The 23357-nt window shown below is 37.3% G+C and overlaps 2 protein-coding genes and 1 pseudogene across 2 annotated transcripts; 2 read left to right on the top strand and 1 right to left on the bottom strand.

Annotated features, from left to right (window-relative positions):
• Nucleotides 1–8067: 8067 nt before the first annotated feature.
• LOC133046184 (zinc finger protein 42 homolog) lies at nt 8068–8878 on the bottom strand. The gene is made up of 2 exons (XM_061129113.1): nt 8742–8878; nt 8068–8653 (listed from the first exon to the last, which is right to left on the bottom strand). Exons 1-2 carry the CDS (start codon nt 8876–8878, stop codon nt 8068–8070), a joined length of 723 nt encoding a protein of 240 aa, XP_060985096.1.
• Nucleotides 8879–9862: 984 nt separating this feature from the next.
• On the top strand, nt 9863–10778 carry LOC133046183 (olfactory receptor 4A15-like; annotated as a pseudogene).
• A 5630-nt stretch (nt 10779–16408) lies between these two features.
• Nucleotides 16409–17335, top strand: LOC133046182 (olfactory receptor 4C3D-like). The gene has a single exon (XM_061129112.1). It carries the CDS (start codon nt 16409–16411, stop codon nt 17333–17335), a length of 927 nt encoding a protein of 308 aa, XP_060985095.1.
• Nucleotides 17336–23357: the final 6022 nt, after the last annotated feature.

The following is a 23357-nucleotide window of genomic DNA, read 5'->3' as shown; positions in this document are numbered from 1 at the left end:
TACAGAACAGACTTTGGGACTCTGTGGGAGAAGGCGAAGGTGGCATGTTCTGAGAGAACAGCATTGAAACAAGTATACTATCAAGGGTGAAACAGATCACCAGCCCAGGTTGGATGCATGAGACAAGTGCTCAGGGCTGGTTCACTGGAAGACCCAGAGGGATGGGATGGAGAGGAAGGCAGGAGGGGGGATTGGGATGGGGAACACATGTAAATCCATGGCTGATTCATGTCAATGTATGTCAAAAACTACTACAATATAAAAAAATAAATAAATAAAGGCAAGGTGAAAAAAATACTTTATAGTATGTTTACCATAACTTTATAGTATGTTTTAGAATGAAGGCTTGTGATCATTCTGGCTATCTGGAGTCCCTTGATATTTCATATGAATTTTAAGGTGGATTTTTCTATCTTTGCCAAAAAAAAAAAAATTGGGGGGTTTTCATAGAGATTGTGTTGAATCTGCAGATCTTGAGGTGATCTTGATATCTTAATAATATGAAATATTCTAGCTCATGAACATTTTTTCCATTTATGTGTGCCTTTAACATCTTTCAGTCATGGTTTGGAGTTCTCATTGTGCTAGGCTTTTGCATCTCTGCTTATGTTACTCAATTATTTTGTTTTTATCAATGTTATTATAAATGGGATTTTTTCTTACTTTCTTCTTTGTATTATTCAATGATAATATAGAAAATCAACATCCTTTCATGGTAAAATAATTTTGAATCAAATTTGGAGGATAAAGAAGGTACCTCAATATATTAATATAATAATTAAGGCTGTACATGACAGACCCACAGCTCATTTCATATTCAACATTGAAAGTTTGACAAATTTCCCATTAAAATCAGTAAGAAGACAAGGACTCAAATTCTGACTACTACTTTACAACATCATATTGGAATAAAAATTCTTGGGAAGTTTTCAGTGTTTTTACATATGAACCAGTTCATCTCTGGAATAAGAGAATTTCACTTAATTGCCTTTTACTTAATTTTGCTGCCTTAAAGAGTGCTTCTAATGGCAGCCACTTTCTGTCTTTTGGATCTCATCTTAAGCACAACTTTTAGGTTTGGCCATGATCGATTACATTATTCATGGTAGAATGGATGCCTCTTATTTCTATCAGAGTACTCCATGTCTTGTCTCAGAAACACTGAAAAAGGCACGCTGACTTAAAAAAAATGCACAGTGCAAGGGTTGCAAGTGTTATTTGGAGCATAATGAGGACTTCAGCCTGAGGAACAGCAGTTTAGATAGCTTTGAGAAGCTGCTTGCTCCAAATAGATGGGGAGAGGAGGTCATTATATATGTGATTTAGGTGAAGGGGCGGGGGGGGGGGGGGGTTCATGCAATCGAACATGTATTTTTGCAGAAGGTTTCTGCTAGTCACAAGGACCAGATCTCACCATGAAAGAATTTAGTGCTTTTCTAGGTATGAGGAAAATTTGACTCATAAAACCAGCTCCTGAAAGTATCTAATCATCTGAAGACCTATTCTCAGTTTTCCCCTGAGAACAGAGTGTCTCACTCCCCACACTGAACTCCATTCATAGTCTGTTGAAGGCAGCAGCACATTATCTAATCCTTGTGGAGGTAAATGACAAGTGCCTACCACAAGTACCAATTTGTAGTTTATAAGACTGCAACTACTTTATTAAGCTGTCCCCTTCTTTTTTGTCATCTATTGTAACGATATAAAATCCATGCAAGGAGAAACTTTTATACGGTTTCACCCATTTTATTAATTGCCACAGTCTCACACATAGCATGGTGTGTGTAAGATTTAGTCACTAAGTCATGTCCGAAAACTTGCGACCCTGTGGACTGTAGCCTGCCAGGCTCCTCTGTCCATAGGATTTTCCAGGCAAGAATAGTGGAGTGGGTTGCCATCTCCTTTTTCAAGGGATCTTCCCAACCCAGGGATGGAACCTTGGTCTCCTGCATTGCCAGCAAGCTCTTTACCTGCTGATCTACCAGGGAAGCACCACCCATAGCATAATTTATGTATTAAAATAGACACACTAAATTCCATTTAGTAATTGGTTACACATTTAGATATTAATCTGAACTGATGGCAAATATTTATATACTCAACCAAACACCAACACAGAATGAATTGAGTACTAAAGAAAAAGAAAAAAGGGCTTCCTTGGTGGCTCAAATGGTAAAGAATCCGCCTGAAGTGCGGGAGACCTGGGCTTGATTCCTGGGTTGGGAAGATCCCCTGGAGGAGGGGATGGCAACCCACTCCAGTATTCTTGCCTGGAGAATCCCCATGGCCAGAGGAGCCTGGCATACTGCAGTCCATGGGGTTGCAAAGAGTTGGACACAACTGAGCAACTAAGCATGCATGCAAAAAGAAAGAAAACCTTGCTATGGCAAGTGGGAAAATACCTGATAAATTAATTTCCAGTGGAATAAAATGTTCGGACTGATATTTTGTTGTTGATGGCAATAATCTGAAAATATAGCCATCTTTTTTACCCTTGTCACATTTTTTAACATCAATATATGATGTGGTTTGTAGTATCTTTACATACAGATTTATTTTTAAAATTTAGTTAAAAATAAGTGATTTTAATTAAGAAAGAATCAGTCATAAACATATTACAGTTGGTTCTAAGATTTAATGTTAAATATTGTAAGGGATAAATTTCCAGTGATCTTTAACTCTATTGGGAAAAAGATGATATCCTTTTAATAACTGATATTAAATTTTAAGTAGGTCTTTTGTGAGGCTTAATGCAGACATGACCGAAAGACAGCAGAAGAATATCTCTCAAAATCTCAAGTCAACTTGTCTGGCTACACCGGCATGAGAGGATGAGAGGGACTAAAAAAAAATGAAGGGTATTTTCTATTTTGAAGTTAGTAGGAGAAGAAATTACTTGAGATAAATTTCCCTTAGAAATGGCTGGTGTCTTAGTATGGAAACCTAGGATTGGCTGGTGTTTCCAATAAATGATCTTAACATGGTAAGCATTTTTTTTTTTTTTTTTTTGCCTGTGCATTGTGGAATTTCTTTTAAATTATCTATAGTGCAAATAAAAAGAGTCTCTGAATAATCAGAAAACTCTTTGGAGAAAATGGGCAGAGAGTTGAATGAAATAAACTATTTCTTCAAGTAATAATGCAGCCTTTCAACTTCTGGATGTAAGAATTCCAGGACTTAATGAGTAACTTAAAAGGTCTTCCTTCAGATTGTGAACAAGCCTCCACAAGGTCAGACTGAATCAGGCTTCACAATTGTATAACTTTCTTTATTATGTAAGAAGTTAAATTATTTTGAAAGAAGACAGATTCCAATTCTAGTTTTATCACTTAAAAATTTGTGACCTTACTGAAATTAATGAGATGTTCCTAATCTTAGTTTCTTTAAAAGGGAAATGGGGATTCCCATTCTTGTTACTGTGAATGTTGAAAGTGACACATTAAACTGTGAGTATAAGACTGGAATCCACTGTGGGAGTTTTGAACACTGTGGAAGTTGGCAGGAATATAATGGTACAAGAATTAAAGAGAACCATTGGAGTGCTTTAGGATAACAAGTTGTCAGAAGCCAGAATTTTCATGGACATACTTGGAGGAGGCTGCTATAGTGACCAGGAAGGAAATGGGGTAGAGATGATCAAATCTGTGATACATTTTGAAAGGAGAGACAACAAGCTTTGCTAAAGGTACCTATGGACACCTTATCTTCGACAAAGGAGGCAAGGATATACAATGGAAAAAAGACAACCTCTTTAACAAGTGGTGCTGGGAAAACTGGTCAACCACTTGTAAAAGAATGAAACTAGAACACTTTCTAACACCATACACAAAAATAAACTCAAAATGGATTAAAGATCTAAATGTAAGACCAGAAACTATAAAACTCCTAGAGGAGAACATAGGCAAAACACTCTCCGACATAAATCAAAGCAAGATCCTCTATGACCCACCTCCCAGAATACTGGAAATAAAAGCAAAACTAAACAAATGGGACCTAATGAAACTTAAAAGCTTTTGCACTACAAAGGAAACTATAAGTAAGGTGAAAAGACAGCCCTCAGATTGGGAGAAAATAATAGCAAATGAAGAAACAGACAAAGGATTAATCTCAAAAATATACAAGCAACTCCTGCAGCTCAATTCCAGAAAAATAAATGACCCAATCAAAAAATGGGCCAAAGAACTAAACAGACATTTCTCCAAAGAAGACATACAGATGGCTAACAAACACATGAAAAGATGCTCAACATCACTCATTATTAGAGAAATGCAAATCAAAACCACAATGAGGTACCATTACACGCCAGTCAGGATGGCCGCTATCCAAAAGTCTACAAGCAATAAATGCTGGAGAGGGTGTGGAGAAAAGGGAACCCTCTTACACTGTTGGTGGGAATGCAAACTAGTACAGCCGCTATGGAAAACAGTGTGGAGATTTCTTAAAAAACTGGACATAGAACTGCCATATGACCCAGCAATCCCACTTCTGGGCATACACACTGAGGAAACCAGATCTGAAAGAGACACGTGCACCCCAATGTTCATCGCAGCACTGTTTATAATAGCCAGGACATGGAAGCAACCTAGATGCCCATCAGCAGATGAATGGATAAGGAAGCTGTGGTACATATACACCATGGAATATTACTCAGCCATTAAAAAGAATTCATTCGAACCAGTCCTAATGAGATGGATGAAGCTGGAGCCCATTATACAGAGTGAAGTAAGCCAGAAAGATAAAGAACATTACAGCATACTGACACATGTATATGGAATTTAGAAAGGTGATAACGATAACCCTATATGCAGAACAGAAAAAGAGACACAGAAATACAGAACAGACTTTTGAACTTTGTGGGAGAATGTGAGGGTGGGATATTTCAAAAGAACAGCATGTATACTATCTATGGTGAAACAGATCACCAGCCCAGGTGGGATGCACGAGACAAGTGCTCCGGCCTGGTGTACTGGGAAGACCCAGAGGAATCGGGTGGAGAGGGAGGTGGGAGGGGGGATCGGGATTGGGAATACATGTAAATCCATGGCTGATTCATATCAATGTATGACAAAACCCACTGGAAAAAAAAAAATAATAATAATAAAAATTAAAAAAAAAAAAATAAAGGTATGGATAAGTCATAGGAGATCAATAAAGGAGTAAATGACACAGTGGGCTTTCTTTTCTGAGCAATGACATTGAACAAATGCAGTACCATTTAACGAGATGGGGAAGAATGCCTTTATACTGTGGAAAATTTTAGATTATGTATCTAAATTGGTGCCCAAATGTAGATGCCCAAAATTGGAGATATTGCATACAAAAATTTGAAAATTATGACATTGGACCGCATCAGTATTTATTGGTCAGGAAATGGGAACATCAAACTAAAGATTTTCAGAAAGAAGTCCCAGTGAGTTCAGAGATAATCCAGGGCAGTGATCTTCTAAATTCATAGTTTGATCTTTTCACACTGAAAACGTAATTTAGTGTAAGTGGGTCTCAGGTATTACTGGCTTCCCTTGTGGCTCAGATGATAAAGAATCCTTCTGTTAATGCAGGAAATCTGGGTTTGATCCTTGGGTCGGAAAGATGGCCTGGAATAGTAAATGACAACCCACTCCAGTATTCTTTCCTGGAAAATTCATTGAGCAGAAGAGCTTTGAGTCCTATGGTCCATAGGGTCGTGGGGGTCACAAAGAGTTGGAGATGACTGAGCAACCAATGCACGCGTGCACGTGCGCACACACACACACACACACACACACACACACACACGTATTAGACCCTTTGTGACTTCATAAATGGTGTAACTTTTCATGGAATTCCTTTGCCATCTTTTCTTGTTCTATCAATTACTTTAAAACTCAACTAAAGTGTTGCTTATTTTTGGAAGACTTCTCTGATTCTATCAACTTGCCTGTCTGAAATTATGTGACAAACTTTATTTGCACTTGAAATAAGCTTTAAATTACTTTTTCTGAAATTTTCATTCATTGTGTTTGGAAATCCATTTAGATATCATCTTCAAAGACAAAGCTTAAACTTAGAGATCTGCCAAGCTCGAAGGACATGATTTAAATAGGAAAATTTTTACATATTACATTTCTGCCCAGACTGGACTTTTCCCTTTTGTTGAAATGACCTCAAGTTTTTTCTTAGGATTTTCTCCCAGAGGACAGGGTTCTATAACTCCTGTTCTAGACAGTGATTATTCTGGTGGTATCCTTGGAGATAAAGAGTCTACCTCGAAGTTATGATTAAGGTCCCAATAAATTTAATTAGACAAAATCACACTTGGAGATGCACCCATTGAATGACTCAATCATACATGATGTAGTTAAATGTAGGCAAAGTGTTTATGGTCCTTTGCGCTTACCTCATAGAGCATTTGTAGCAGTAATCACATGGCAGTTTCCTCCTGAATTGAAATCAAAATGTAATAAATTATATATGTGAAATTATTCTCCATCCTTTACAAACTCAAAGTTCAACAATGCTGTAAGAAGGCAGGAAAGCAGAATTTATTGAGACTCAAAATGTTGTGAAGGCTATTTCACTTTCACTGGTATAAGAACAAATAGCAAAATTTTATTTGAAGCAATACATTACAAATTGATGCTTTCTTTCTCTCTGATCAAAATGTTGCTTTAACATGTTTGTTACCAAGACAAATTCTCACACCTGAGATAATTCTGAATTTCTTTTTACAATCAAGATTCAGAGTATTTAAGTAAGAGTACATTTCAAGTTCTGAAATTAATATAACTCAACAACCTGAAAAGTAATATTTCTCTGAATGACTGAGATGAAGTAGGCTTTCTACAAGCATGGAGTTGGTCACACGGAACCAGTTCAAGGTCCAGCGATGGTGCGTGCATCTCGCGGTCTGTTTCCAGAGATGACATCAGCGCATGAAGGGCAAGGAGAAGGCGCCAGAGCCCAGAACGCAGAGTGAACACATAACCTCCTCATGCAGGTAACCCAGGAAGTGCATTAAAGCACAAAATTCTGAACAAAGCTTTGTGTTTTCATTTGTGAGTACTAATATGTGAAGATTGATTCTATTCTGTAACCCTCTTTTTGGATATTTTCATATTCTAAAGATCTGAAATAAATTTACCTTTTCGGAGACATTCTTAAAGATTAATTTCAAGTGTAATTATTTGAGAATATTATCATGGGCAGATATTTGTAAATCAAAAGATAGATTCAATTAATGTTATCTAAATGCTGTTTGTTCATCTGTCAAAAAAAAAAATAGATAGCACCTTTAGACCTGATTGAATAATTTTCAAGAACCTAAGCTAACGCTCTAATAAGCAAGCCATTTCTTCAGTTTCTACTTCTTTGTTCACAAGTGAGCTTCAGCATTTGACCTTATTTTTTTTGCCCATTTAGGGATAGTCTTCATTTAATTGTTTATATATATATATTTTTTTATTTTTTAATACAGATTTAATACATTTCTGGGGTTTTATTTCCTTTTATTTTAAAATATCTAAAATGGATTCAAATGGATTGACATCATCCGCTAACTATTTACATCTACTATGATTAACATGGTTTGACACAATCATAAAAAATAAAATGATTAAACAATATGCTTAACTTGAAAAATTTTAACTATGCATTAATTTATTGAGAATCTACTAAAAAATTTTCATTCTCTAGAATTATCACTTGTATTAAATATTTTGCTAAAAGGAAAAAGCTAAATGATTGAAAACTACAAAATGAAAAATAAAAATCAATTTCTTATTTATAGCATGAGATATTAAGTCTCATATCCAAAAATCCAATTTGTTAAGACATTAAGGATTATGCTTTTGAAGTAAGTTCATTACTGACCTTACTGTTAGAAGCATGTTGTAATTCTACACAAAGTTCTAAAATAATATCTCAGACTAGAGGAGCATCTTAGTAACATTAAAATAAAATGGCTTGAGGGTCACAATATTGATTTTAAAATTGTTTTCTGAACCAATTATCAATGAGGCATATTTGTTCCCAGTAACTCTTTAGTTAATATATGCCTATCCTGTTTGATGATTAGTTTTTAATCTTTTCTCACAGACTCCTGTTGGCCTTTGCGTGAGTCAAGAGGTGGGCTTTCATGTTATTTGACTGAATAAATTTCTTGCGACAGCCTACAAAAGGACACACAAAAGGTTTCTCCCCAGTGTGGATGCGCACGTGTGTACGCAAGTTGAAGGACAGGGAAAAGCGTTTTCCGCACCCTTCAAAAGTGCATGGAAATGGCTTCTCTCCAGTATGAACCAGAAAATGTCTTTTTAGCTTTGCACTTTCCTTGAAGGCTTTCCCACATTCTGCACACACATGATCTCGGGGATTATGAACTCGAAGATGCTTTCTCAGGGATGTTTTATTCTTGAACTCTCTTATGCATCCATCTTGAGGACAGACATGTTTTTCTGGAGCACCATATTCTTTATTTGTACTTGGCTTCCTTCTTGTGCATCCCATGAACTGTTTAGGTTCTGAAAAGTCCGCGTTGGGTATTCCTCCGGGTGGAAGCTTCTTGCTTGGCTTGTACTCAGAAAACTCAAGAAGTGGATTCTCTCCAACAATCTGTTGAGGAAGTTCTTGTTTTGCGTCTCTTTTCATGTATTCCAAGGAACATTCAAGAAGTGAGCTTGCCGCAAGAACCTCTTATTATGCATTCTATGTAACAGTCAGAGAAGGAATCCTCTTCGACAACCCGGAAGCTAGTCTCATAGCACACATCGTCATCACGTAAGATCCATGTCGTGTCAGAAGGTTCCTGCTGGGCTGGCAGCGACTTGCCCCTACTGGCAGCTCTTCTACCCAGGCCTTTCTGGCTAGGTGTCTTTCCCCGTTTCTTCAGTTGCTGGTCCATGGTGTCCTGTTAATTCCCTCTTTGAAGGTTTACACCAGGATAGATCAACCACTTCCAGGTAGGAGTGATCAGCCTGAATTGTCTTCAGCAAGCACCCATGCTACCGCGAAGCACTCTATCTCCTATTCCAAGTCCTTTCGAAGGTCAGATGTAGAAGAAACTCCATTTAATTGTTTATATATTTTATGTTATAATTTTCTTTATTTCATTTATTAGCTAATTGTTTAGAAATCTTTATTTAATTTAGATATAATTTTGTATATATCAGCTAAAATTTAAATAATTTCCACAAATTATTTTTGTCTATTGTTGTTGTATCTTTTCCTAAGTCCTTAGACAAATTTGAAATTGTCAAATATATCTATTTGGGGTTTTGATGATTGGTTGAGAAGATTCTTCCACTTCAAAATGTAGACAGTAACATCCTTTATTAAGTGGAAAGTAAATGTGAGATAAACTTTGCTTTATTTTGCTATCAAACCTTTAATTTGTGCTTTTTTTAAATTTGTGCTTATTTTTATATAAGTTTTTTCTATATGTACAATTAGCTTCCATATGAAAAGCTAGTTTTGGCATCTGATTTATTTAATAATGTGTCATTTTCCTACATATGTCTCTAGTCACTTGCCTCTGAATTATTCTTTAATTTTGTTCATGTTAGGAATTATGCTTTAACAAGCTGTGTGTTGTAATATCTGAAATTATTGGTGCTTAATAATCCATACTGCCTAATTGTGGAAACAACAAATTAGTTAAAGATTTCAGATTATACTATCAATAATGTATACATATAGGGAATGATGAGCTGAACTCTGAAATAAGACAAATAGAAGTGCCTATGGAACAAAGATGGCATCACCGATTCAATGGACATGAGTTTGAGTAATCTCTAGGAGTTGGTGATGGACAGGGAGGCCTGGCGTGCTGCAATTCATGGGGTCACAAGGAGTCAGACATGACTGAGTGAGCAACTGAACTGAACTGATGGAACAAAGAAACAATGTAACTGAGTTTGTCCTCTTGGGGCTCACTCAGAGCCCCCAGGGTCAGAAGATATTATTTACTGTGTTCTTGCTCATCTACATTGTCATGATGATGGGAAATGTACTCATAGTCATCACTGTGATGGCCAGTCCAACCCTGGATTCCCCTATGTACTTCTTCCTTGTAAATTTGCCATTTCTGGATGCTGTTTATTCTACAAAGTTCATCCCGAGTATGATTAAAAACTTCCTTTGTGAGAAGAAAACCATTTCCTTCCAAGCTTGCATGGCCCAGCTTTTTATGGAGCACTTATTTGGTGGTGCTGAGATTTTACTCCTGGTGGTCATGGCCTATGACCACTACCTGGCCATCTGCAAACCCTTGCATTATTTGACAATCATGAATCAGCCAGTGTGTGTTCTGCTACTGCTCTTTGCTTGGGTTGGTGCGCTTTTACATGCTGTCCTTCATCCTCTCTTTGTTTACAACCTTTCCTTCTGTGGCCCAAATGTCATGGACCACTTTGTCTGTGACATGACCATTTGTTGAAAGCAGCCTGCACTGACACCCACATCATTGCTCTCATAGTGCTGGCCAATGATGGGACCATCTGCGTGGTCATCTTCACGCTCTTACTCATCTCCTGTGGGGTCATTCTCTGCTCCCTGAAGAATCTTAGTAAGGAAGGGAGGTTCAAAGCCTTATCCACCTGTGGCTCCCAATCACTGTGGTGTTTCTGTTCTTTGTGCCCTGTATTTTTATGTGTGTGAGACCTCCTTCCACTTTACCTGTTGACAAATTCTTGACTGTGTTTTACACTGTTGTCACCCCTATGCTGAATCCTCTAATCTATGCTATGAGAAATGGAGAAATGAAAAATACCATGAAAAAGCTCTGGAACAGAGAAAGAAAATGAGACATCTGGAAAATGTATCACATATAATTTCAATCAAGACTTCCTCTTCCCAGGAAAGACATGTGTGATTATTTAATTTAGTAAATGTATCCTCATGTTTACTAACTTGGGCATGATGAATGGATTTATTATATGAATACTTCCAATGAGCAAAATATGCCTTTAAATATTTCATAATTTTCTAGCTCAATGCATGTGTTTTGTTGAAAAGATTTTTTAAGATATCCACAATTTCTTTGGGAAGGATGTATCGTTTGGATTAAAATGTCTCTATTGAGACTACAGGTTTATATTCTATATGATGAGTTAAGCTATATTTAATACCATACATTTATTTAATAAGGGGAAGTTTTTCCCATGTTTCTCTCTTAAATAATGTCATCTTTTTCAAAATTAATATAGTTCATTACAAATAGTGACAGACTCTATTTCTTGGGCTCAAAAATCACTGCTGGTGGTGACTACAGCCATGAAATTAAAAGATGTTTGCTCCTTGGAAGAAAAGCTATGAACAACCTAGACAGCATATTAAAAAGCAGAGACATTACTTTGCCAAGAAAGGTTTGTATAGTCAAAGCTATGGTTTTTCCAGTAATCATGTATGGATGTGAGAGTTGAACCATAAAGAAGGCTGAGCACTGAAGAACTGATACTTTTGAACTGTGGTGTTTGAGAAGACTCTTGAAAGTCCCTTGGACAGCCAGGAGATCAAACCAGTCAATCTTAAAGGAAATCAATCCTGAATATTCATTGGAAGGACTGATGCTGAAGCTGAAACTCTATACTTTATAGTCACCTGATGCAAAGAGCCAAGTCATTGGAAAAGACACTGATACTGGGAAAGACAGAAGGCAGGAGGAGAGGGATGATAGATTGGTTGGATGGTATCATTGACTCAATGGACATGAGTTTGAGCAAGCCCTGGGAGATGGTGAAGGACAGGGAAGCCTGGCATGCTGCAGTCCACAGGGTCACAAGGAGTCAGACATGACAGAGTGACTGAACAACAACACAGATATTGAAAGAAAATTAGAAATATGACATAAAGCTTGGTGCACTGCTCTTCACATAAAGACAGCACATATTTATATTTCACATATGTGTCCTATCTTTTTGCCTTTTCATACTGTTCATGGGGTTCTCAAGGCAAGAATACTGAAGTGGTTTGACATTCCTTTCTCCAGTGGACCACATTTTGCCTGAACTCTCCACCATTACCCATCTATATTGGGTGGCCCGACACAGCATGGCTTATTTTCATTGAGTTAGACAAGGCTGTGGTCCATGTGATTAGATCGGTTAGTTTCCTGTGATTGTGATTTCCATCTGTCTGCCCTCTGACGCCCTCTCTAAGGGCTGACTGTCTTACTAGGCTTTCTCTTACCTTGGATGTGGGGTATCTCTTTACAGCTGCTCCAGCAAAGCACAGCCGCTCCTCCTTACCTTGGACATGGGGTGTCTCTCTTGGCCGCTGCTACTGACGTTGGACATGGGGTATCTCCTCTTGGATGCTCTCCTGGCTTTATATAAAAGTATTCCTGAATTGTATCACATTTTGTTACCAAACAATTTTAATGTCAGTTTTATCTCTTTTACTAGATAATTATAATGGGTCTTGCAGTTGGTGGCAATATAAGAGTATCATGATACTTTAGTCATAAAAACATAATTTAAAGATAATAGTCCTGTCCCAAGATTTAATGGCCTGGTTTCTTATTTCTCCATGGTAGATGTGTTCCTATTCCCTTTCTTATGTTTTGCTATATAAATTCTGAATATTACTTCCTACTTTTAATACCTTATATGGATATTATGAGATTACATTTAAATGACAAATGCATTTTACCATCTCTGAATATAATTGAAAGATAGATTTATTTTCATCATTATCATGTTCATCTATTTCTGCAATTGACAGAAGAAACAACTACTTTGAAGAGTACCATAACATTTATCTGGTATGAAGCACTAAATTTATAATGAGGTTCATAATTATCACTTAACATATAATCAAATGCAATATTTAGAAATTATGGCTACTACTAATGGTCATTAATGTTGTTTAGTAGTGTCCTATTCTTTGCTATCCCATGGACTCTAGCCCTCCATGTTCCTCTGTCCATGAGATTTCCTAGGCAAAGATACTGGAATGGGTTGCCATTTCCTTTTCAGGGGATCTTCCTAACCCAAGGATTGAACATGTCTCCTGCACTGGCAGACAGATTCCTTACTGCTGAGCCAACAGAGAAGCCTATCATGAATGGCTTGAAGTGAAGTCGCTCAGTTGTGTCCGACTCTTTGCGACCCCATGGACTACCACACTCTCCATAGGATTTTCCAGGCAAGAGTACTGGAGTTGGTTGCCATGAATGGTAGATCAGTTAAAATAAAATTGTTGTTCAGTCACTAAGCTGTGTCTGACTCTTTGTGACTCCATTGCCTACAGCATACCAGGCTTCCCTGTCTTTCACTGTCTCTGGGAGATTGCTCAGATTTATGTTCATTGAGTAGGTGATGCTATCTAACCATCTCTTCAAAATAAAATAATATAATACATATTTAAAAATCTGGTAGCAATGCACTGAAACATTTAATTTATAAGTACCAAGTACTCAGACTCTGTATTTAAGCTCATTTACTATCAAATATTCAAGTCCATAAGTGTTCAACTTGTTGTTATGTTTTTCTTTTGTGACTATGTTTTAAAGAATCTGCCCAAATGCAGGAGACCTGGGATCAGTTCCTATGTTAGGAAGATCCTCTGGAGGAGGAAATGGCAACCTGCTGTAGTACTCTTGCCTGGAGAATCCCATGGATAGAGGAGACTGATTGGCTACAGTTCAAGGGGTCACAAAGAGTCGGACATGAGTGAGTAACTAACCCTTTTCACTTTATTTTCACATAGACTCAAAGATGAAGTTTAAAATTAAAAAGGAATACTACAAAAGTATTTCTCTGATGTTGTTATGAAATAATTGGGTTGTTAGCAAGACCTGTTAATGATGGAAAAATACCCATGAGTTCCAATTAGCCACACATAAGAAACTTCACAGACTTTGCCCACAAATAGGATATGTGGTAGTGCTTTTAAGACTTATGCAAAGGTACAATCAAGAGACACCGAGTTAGCTGACATTTTTAATCTTATGACTTTATTTCTTTCCTGGGGAACTAACAGCTGCCTGGGGCCTGGCCATGGCGCTAGGTCAGACATTTTCATAGGTGAGATTATTTTTTGAAATCACATAATCATATATTCTCAGGTATAAACGTATGTTTCAAATTATATAGTCACTCCTCATACAAATTTACCTGAGGTTTAAAACCTTCCTAAGCATACAAAACATCAAGAAAGGTAAAATTGACTACAGTACTAAGCAATTTAGAAGTAAAAATATTTTAGAATATTTTATTATTGATATGTATTTAAATTAGTTGAGCTAATAATATAATTAGCTACAATGAAATAAGTTAGAATAGCTATACAATTAAAATATGCACCCCAAATTTTCCTCACTTAATACTACAACTGATAAATTTTTAATGATATTGCACAATTTTAAAAGCATCTCTGTTAAAAACTACAAATTACTCAAAAGGATCCACTATATTTTAATTATCCTTTTCTCCACTGTGGAATATTTCACACCCTTTCTAAATTTTCCACAGCTGTTAATGATTATGTTGAACATATTTGTGCATAATGAAGTTTCTCTTAAAATATTTTACATTAACTTTTATTCCTAGAAAAAGTATTATGGAACCAAAGAAAAATTTAAAAAGTAATTTATTTTGTTTCATAGTTGTTTATAAAGCATTTCTATGAATGGTGTTTAATTCTTACTTTATTTACACTGTCTCTTTGATCTGCTGGGAGACCCCACTAAAGAAGGGAGTTCAGTGAAGCTGCTGCATTGTGTTCCCACATATGCAAACAATTTTCATCTTGGAAAATAAAAAAAAAAAAAATGTTTCTATCTGTTTATCTTTGAAAAGACATGCTGTATGGAATATGTCTAATTATATTTATGTCTCTTCTCTTTGGCAAATTTATAACCCCAAATTGTATTAGTTACACATCCTATAACCAGGAATGATGGGAGTCTGCTGCTGTGGGAATACAGGAGAAGAAGGCATGAGAATGCATGGAGCAGAAACATAAAGGAGTGGGAAGGGCATGCATGACATGGATAGATGTGCTGCTGCTGCTTGATGATACAATTTCAGGAATTAAGTCATTCAATAACATCACTTTTCATGGTTTTATGTGAGCAACATATATTAATATGCATTAATATGCAAGGGTTCAATAACTATTTGTTTGATGAAGGAATTTGTAATAGGAGTTAATAGTAAGCAATGGATCTTATACATGTTTTCATAGTTGGTGTATTGATACATAGGTTTATATGTATAGTGTACTAGGTATCACTCTAATTTATCTAGCAGAGTATTTCTTTCTGTTCTCCTTGTTAAATTTTTATTGTTTTTTTTTCCTTTATTTTTATTAGTTGGAAGCTAATTACTTTACAATATTATAGTAATTTTTATTGTTAGAGCTTTGAAAATAAGGATTTCCTATGCCTGATAGATCCTTGTGTGTTGAATATCTATGCAAGAGTTTATGTTTCAATCCAAGTCTTCTAAAGCTATAATTTATAGAATATGGCAATGCTAAATTGTATGTGGAGAAGAATTTTGCAGAATTAAAAATAAATAAATAAATAAACAAGCACACTATCTTGAAAGAAAAATGACCCAATATGTGCACTGTCATAGAAACAATTAAATACTTTCATGGTTACTCTAGGGAGTGTGTCAGAAACTGTTACACTGGAGTGTAGCTTCCTTTCAAATGTTTATGTTTCTTATAAAGTAGAGCAATTACAGATAAACAAAGCTGAAGGACAAGAGCACTTGAATTCTTGCTGAGTTTATGGTTTGGGGAAACAGGCATATGCTTAGCCTTCGAGAATGGCCATTTAATACCAAGCCCTTACTCATCACTCATTAGGTTTCAGGCAGTGCAGACATTCCAGGCACTACGGTAAGTGATGAATAGCTTATGTGTCCTGGTAGGTACAAGGGAACATGTGTCTCCAAGAACTTATACACATCTCACTAAATTCCCTTCATGCGATACATATTTCTTGACCATATTTTTTTCTTTCCACAGTTTGACCTGAGGGTGGGAATATAAATTCTCATGGAAGAGGGAATAACTCTTGCCTGTGTATAGCACTTCTCAGCTTACAAGATACCTCTGAAAATTGCAATTTGTTACCTCACAGACACAGAGCAGGGCTTGGGAAGCATGGAGCACTGAGGTGACATAGTCCAAAGGAGTTGGAACCAGTAGGAGAATCCAAATCTCATGTAGACAGCCCAGTGTTTTCTTAGCAAATTACACACCAAACACAGCCCTACTGATGTTTTACAGGTGACAGGTACTAGATGTCTGAAGAGATGCAAAATACCATGGTGAAAATAAAAAAGAACTGAAACGAGTACAGGGCAAAAGTTCCAAGGACATATTGCTCAGTGACTGTTTTGTTCCAAGAAAGTCAGATCACAAGCCTTTCATGATTAATGAGTATCATTCTTTATCCCAAGAAGCTGTTGCTTACTGAATGGATGTCCTCAGGCCTCCCAACAATGTGACTGAATTTGTTCTCCTGGGACTCACACAGAATCCACATGTGCAGAAAATACTCTTCATTGTCTTTCTGTTTATTTTCATCTTCACTGTGCTGGCCAACCTGCTCATTGTCATCACTATCTCCCTCAGCCCCACACTTTCTGCTCCCATGTACTTCCTTCTCACTTACTTGGCCTTATTAGATGCCTCCTTCACATCTGTTACCACCCCCAAATTGATTGTTGACCTATTTCACCAAAGGAGAATCATCTCCTGGAGAGGATGCATGACTCAGGTCTTTTTAGAACACTTCCTGGCAGCATCGGAGGTGATCATCCTCACGGTCATGGCCTACGACCGCTACGTGGCCATCTGCAAGCCTCTGCGCTACACGACCATCATGCGCCCAGGGCTCTGCCAGCTCCTGGTGGTGGTGGCCTGGATCGGGGGGATCCTTCATGCCACTGTGCAGATTCTTTTCTTGATGGACTTGACCTTCTGTGGTCCCAATGTCATTGACCACTTCATGTGTGATTTCTTCTTATTGTTGGAACTTGCCTGCAGTGACACCTACATACCTGGAATTGTGGTGGCAGCTAACAGTGGGGGCATGTGCTTGCTCATTTTTTTCATGTTACTCAGTTCATACATAGTCATTCTGAGCTCCCTGAAATCCCATGGCTCTGAAGGACGGCGCAAAGCCCTCTCTACATGTGGCACCCACTTTACAGTAGTGGTGCTCTTTTTTCTGCCTTGTGTGTTCACCTACACACGTTCTGTGGCCACTCATCCTGTGGACAAGTGGGTGACTATGTTCTCAGCAATCCTCACTCCCATGGTTAATCCTATCATTTACACAGTGAGAAACACAGAGGTGAAAAAAGCCATGAGGAATCTGTTGAAGAGGAGAGCAGTTTAGGTTGTTCCAAATGCCAGTGAAGTGATGATTTATGTACATAGGGAGAGTTATGTGTGAGTACTCAGTTGCTAAGTCATGTCAGACTCTGCAACCCCATGGACTGTCACCAGCCAGACTCCTTTCTCCATGGGATTTCCCAGGCAAGAATACTGGAGAGGGTTGTCATTTCCTTCACGAGAGGATCTTTGCAACCCGGGGATCAAACTAGTTTCTCCTGCATTGGCAGGCAGATTCTTTACCATTGAGCCACCAGGAAAGCCCATGTTGTTTTTGTTGTTCAGTCACTAAGTTGTGTCTGCTCTTTGCCACCTCATGAGTGGTAGCATGCCAGGCTCCTGTGTCCTCCACTATCTCCTAGATTTTGCTCAGATTCATGTCCATTGAATCAGTGATGCTATCTAACCATGTTATCTTCTGCTGCCTCGTTTATCCTTTTGCCTTCAATCTTTCCCATCATCGGGCTCTTTTCCAATGAACTGATCCTTTCTATGAGATTGCCAAAGTATTGGAGCTTCAGTTGCAGTGTCCGTTCTTCCAATTAATAGTTTTGATTTCCTGTACAATTGATTTGTTTGATCTCCATGCAGCCCAAGGGAGTCTCAAGAGTCTTCTCCAACACCACAGTTCAAAAGCATTATTCTTCGGGGCACAGCCTTCTTTATGGTCCAAAGCTCACATCTGTACATGAGTACTGGAAACACCGTAGCTGTGACTATATGGACATTTGCTTGCAAAGTGACATCTCTGCTTTTTAAATATACAGTAGATCTGTCATAGCTTTCCTTCCAGGTAGCAATTGCCTTTTAATTTCATGGCTGCAGTCAAGTTCTGCAGTGAATCAATCTGATTGTGATATTGACCATATGGTGATATCCATATGTAGAGTCATCTCTTGGGTCATTTAAAAGAGTGCTTGCTATGAACAGTGTGTTTTCTTGACAAAATTCTGTTAGTCTTTGCCCTGTTTCATTTTTTACTCCAAGACCAAACTTGCCTGTTATCCTGAATATCTCTTGACTTTCTATATTTGCATTCCAATTCCTTTTGATAAAAAGGACATCTTTTTTTTTTGGTATTAGATCTAAAAGGTCATGTAGGTCTTCACAGAACCAATCAACTTCAGCTTCTTCAGCATCAGTAGTTGGGGCATAGACTTCACTACACTGATGTCGAATGGTTTGCCTTGGAAGCAAACTGAGATGATTCTGTTTTTTCAGAGATTGCCCAAATACTGCATCTCTTATTCTTTTGCTAACTCTGAGGGTGACTCCACTTCTTCTAAGGGTTTCTTGTCCACAGTAGTAGCTATAATGGCCATCTCTATTAAATTCAAGTCCCTTTTAGTTCACTGATTTCTAAGATGTCTATGTTCAATCTTGCCATCTCCTGCTTGACCACATCCAATTTACCTTGATCCATATGCCTAAAATTCCAGTTTTCTATGCCATATTTTCACTTACAGAATCAGAATTTACTTTTACCACCAGACACATCCACAATTGAGTATCACTTCTGCTTTGGCCCAGTCGCTTCATTCTTCCTCAAGCTATTAGTAATTGCCCTCCATACTTCCCCAGTAGCATATTGGATACCTTCTGACTGGGGGGATCATCATATCTTTTTGCCTTTTCATACCATTCATGGGGTTCCCCTGGTAGGAATATGGAGTGGGCTGCCATTTCTTCCTTCAGTGGACCATATTTTGTCAGAACTCTTCACTATGATCCATCCATCTTGGGTGGCCCTGCAAGGCATGGCTTATAGCTTCATTGAGTTGTGCAAATTGCTTTGTCAATACAAGGCTGTGATCCATGAAGGGACTGAGTATGACTATAACTACTTTATTAAACTGTCACTGTCTCTGTTGTGAAATCTATTATATGAGTATAATACTCATGCAAGAGGAAACTTTCATATGATATTACCCTGTTTTATTAATTACAATTCCCTCAGCCATAGCATATTTTTGTGTATTAAAATAGGTGAAGTGAAAAGTGAAGTCACTTAGTCATGCCCGACTCTTTGCAGCTGAGCCACAAGGGAAGCCCAAGAATACTGGGGTTGTTAGTCTATCCCTTCTCCAGGGGATCTTCCTGATCCAGAAATTGAACAGAGGTCTTCTGCATTGCAGGCAGATTCTTTACCAACTGAGCTATAAGGAAAGCCCATGTCCTTCAAGAAGATAGTGTTAAATCTGTTGCAACCTCTTCTCACATGTAGCAATATATTTCAGCATTACATTTTTTTTTCTTTTTTTTTTTCCACTCTGTCATAGTGAGTTATGTCAACAAACTTTTACAAAAGTCCATTGTTATTATAGTAGCAGATTTGTTTGTTTCTCAGAAAAGCAAAAATCTTCTATTTCTTTCCATTAGTGAAAGTGAGTACTATTGTTGGTCTTCAGTGACCCAAAGGACTGTAGCCTGCCAGGCTCCTCTGTTCTTGGGATTCACCAGGGAAGAATACTGGACTGGGTTGCCTTGCCCTCCTCCAGGGGATCTTCTCAATCCAGGGATCTAACTGGTCCACCTGGGAAGCCCCTTAAGCTGTTAAAATGATCAAGTTTACAATTGATAATGATAATTAAGCATTTCAAGAGTCTTGACTTAAATAATATGTGGTTCATTTTGTCCTGTGACTGTTAGAGATTAGGTAAGCATAATCCAGGGATAAGAATGGGGAAACTCTTGAATAAATATTGCTTCTACTCTAAGACTAAAGGGAGGATCTGAAGAGGAAAGCTAAGGCCAATTGGGGCTATATGAAGGGCTTGCTGGAGGGGTGAGAAGTTTAATGAAGTGTATATTATAAATTGTCAGCAGAAAACTTAGAAGGTTTCAGAGCTGAAGATGTAAATATAAGGCCATCTGGCATTCTCCTCTGGAGACTTGCTGGCTTGTGAGTAAGTTTAAGGTATATTAAGATGTCCCTTCGTACTCATCATCAAAAAGTCTCTTGAAGACTAACATCCACCTAATTATTTCCAATTTAAAAATAAATAAATAAAACATATAAGCATGCAAGTATGTTTCTTTAAAATTAATGAGATAAATGTGTGGATCTTTAGATAAGGATACATTATTTTAATCTTTACTTTGGTGAAATCTTTAGGCATTAAGTGAGGAAAGTGAGTTTTCTATTGTTGAAGGCCAACTATAAGGCTTTTCTCTCCCTTCCCCTTCTTGTTTTCCTGATGAAACCAATCAAATATAGTGAAACTATCTATCTATATATGGTCTAGTGAAAAGGTTTGAATTAGAGTTTGAAGCTTTCATACCAACATGCTCAAACAGAAAAGTGAATATTTAAGTGAATATATATATCTGTTTAATAACCAGTAACTGAAGAAGACTCTCCCTCTGCAATGTGGTAACACTGAAGTACTTGCTGTATTGAATCTGAAGTCATGGCCGAGCTTTTAAAATTTGAATTAAATAGCAGAAATGATTTTAATTTATATTTAAACATAAATTGACAGCTAATTTAAGGTTTGCCTTCATAATAAGACTATTTTTGAGTAAAATTAATAAATTAAATTAATATTAATAAAATTAATAAAATTCATATCATGAAGACTAGCACCACTTACACAAGAGATGCAGATTTGATCACTAGGTCAGGAATATCCCCTGGAGAAGGGAATGTCAACACTTTCCAATATTCTTGCCTGAGAAATTCCATGGACATAGGAGGCTGGTGGGCTATAGTCCATGGGTTCACAAAGAATTGGACATGACTGAACAACTAACACAACTTTAAGGCATACATTTTCATAGGTTCTTTATATAATTTAAGCAACAAGTGTAATTAAGGAGGATTTTACTGCATTTAATAGAACAATATATAACTCAGTGAAGGTAAGCCACACATCAAGTCTTTTAAACTTTGTTTTCTTCCTCTCTTCTCACCTGACAACAGTAGCCCTTGTTGTCATGACATTAAAATATCAAAACACAGATATGATCATTTGGCACATTGTGGATACTGCCACTGAGACGTTTTTCCCTTTTGGTGGGGCAAGGACACGGTCCTCTCTCAGCTCTCCCTGACCTTCATTCCTCAGGCCACTTGCGCTTTCTTGATTCCACTTTTGTTAGAGAGAAAATATAATCGGCTCAAGAAATGAAATTCAAATGGTTGAATTTCAAAGAAAGTGGCACTTGGGTGAAAGATGTTTGGAGGGAAAAAAATAGCTTAATTATTGAGGAAATTGATACTGAGTCTGGGCGTGAGGGTAGCACCTTGAGGAACTAAACAGTGTTATTTCTATAGGGTTTTTGCCATTGTTATCCCACAATGTTCACATTTATTACTGGAAAAGTGGTATCATGGTCAATTCAGTTTAGGAAAATTTTACATTAAATTCATTCAAAAATGTTGTTCAGTGTCTACAGTGGAAAAAAAAAAAGCTGTAAGATTTGGGTATATGGCGTTGAATAATACAAATAGGTTTATATTTGTGTGGAACTAATTCCAGTGGTGAATAGGTAAATAATAAGCAAGTAAGGAAATGAAAAATAAAATTTTGTTAGTAATGGGTAATATGAAGAATGTTTTATGAGAGGGTGATGTAGCAGAGAAAAAATTGCATATAGATTTGTGCAGTTGTTTGAAGCACAGCTAAAATTTCAGTTTACTCAGAATTTAAATAACCATATTATCCTCCTTCCATTTTCAAAAATAAGCAAGTTATTTAAAAATATGCATTTGAAACGAGGGCAATATCTTTTCCGAGGAAATAAAAATCGTTTCTTAGGCGATGAACATTTTTTACTGTTTTTATATATAATGCACAGACTTACATAAATCACATAAAAAGATAGCAAATTTGTGGCATTCCTATTTCAGAAGAGAAAGTGATTAAGGAAACGAAACATCCAACAAAATACCTTTTTTTTGGGGGGGGGGGGGTAATAGTGAAAAAAAATTGTGTAAAGCTGCCCTGTGCTGCATGCTGTGCTTAGTCGCTCAGCCGTGTCCAACTCTTTGCAATCCCACGGACTGTTGCCCGCCAGGATCCTCTGTCCATGGGGATTCTCCAGGCAGGAATGCTGGAGTGGGTTGCCATGCCCTCCTCCAGGAGATCTTCCCAACCCAGGGATAGAACATGGGTCTCCTGTATTGCAGGCAGATTCTTTACCATCTGAGCCATCTGGGAAGTCCAAGTTGCCGTAACTTATGTCTATATTGTTAGACGAGAACATGGAGTAACTTTAGAATGTTAAGAAAGTTAATCCAAGCAGAGGTTGGCCCATCACCTGACCTTCAATAAAACTGAGAGACTCTTGCTTCTCTGGAGATTTCTGAGAGTGTGGTCAACTATGTTTATTTGACCAGTTATAGTCTGTAAGGTGTGTTGCAAATGTAGGATACTGATTTATTATTATTATTATTAATAGTAGAAAATACTATTAATAGAATACTTCTATTAATAGTAGAAAAAGAATAATGGCCCTAACCTCAAATATTTTTAAATTTTAAGCATGCTATTTGAGAATACCAATTTTGAAGCAGTGTGAAAGAATTAGGCTTTCTTTTTTCTTACTTACAAATGTTCATTTGTAAATGCTTTATAATGGCAGTTAGATGTGGTACTGTTTTAATAACAGTCTTGAAAGATACAGAGAACTCCAGATCAGGTGATGGAAAAATTCAACCCTGGGGCTAGTGAGGTGATCAAGAATAAGTCCTAATGACTTTTCTTCATCTCTATTATCAGGCAGATGAATCATTGTGTGGTTATTCTTCTACTGAAGAAGAGAACTTAGTTCAACAAATAACTCAATAGTTATCACCCACCATGATCTGGTTGTGAGTTTGTGGAGCATCGGTTTGGCCTAGCTCCAGTGAGGCTCCACTCTTGGGAAATGTGGATCATTGCAGGGGTGGATGGGAATTCATTGGTATGGTGATTAGTGCCCTCAGTCAGTGGAGACACAGCCTCAAAGGGGTACAGTTGAATTGATGCAAGTCTACACTTTTTGAAACCCTGTGTCATTTGAAAATAACACTTGTTCTCTTT

The sequence above is a fragment of the Dama dama genome, chromosome 24 (assembly GCF_033118175.1).
Source record: "Dama dama isolate Ldn47 chromosome 24, ASM3311817v1, whole genome shotgun sequence".
In the NCBI taxonomy this organism is placed as follows: Eukaryota; Metazoa; Chordata; class Mammalia; order Artiodactyla; family Cervidae; genus Dama; species Dama dama.
This window is presented reverse-complemented; position numbering and strand designations above follow the sequence as displayed.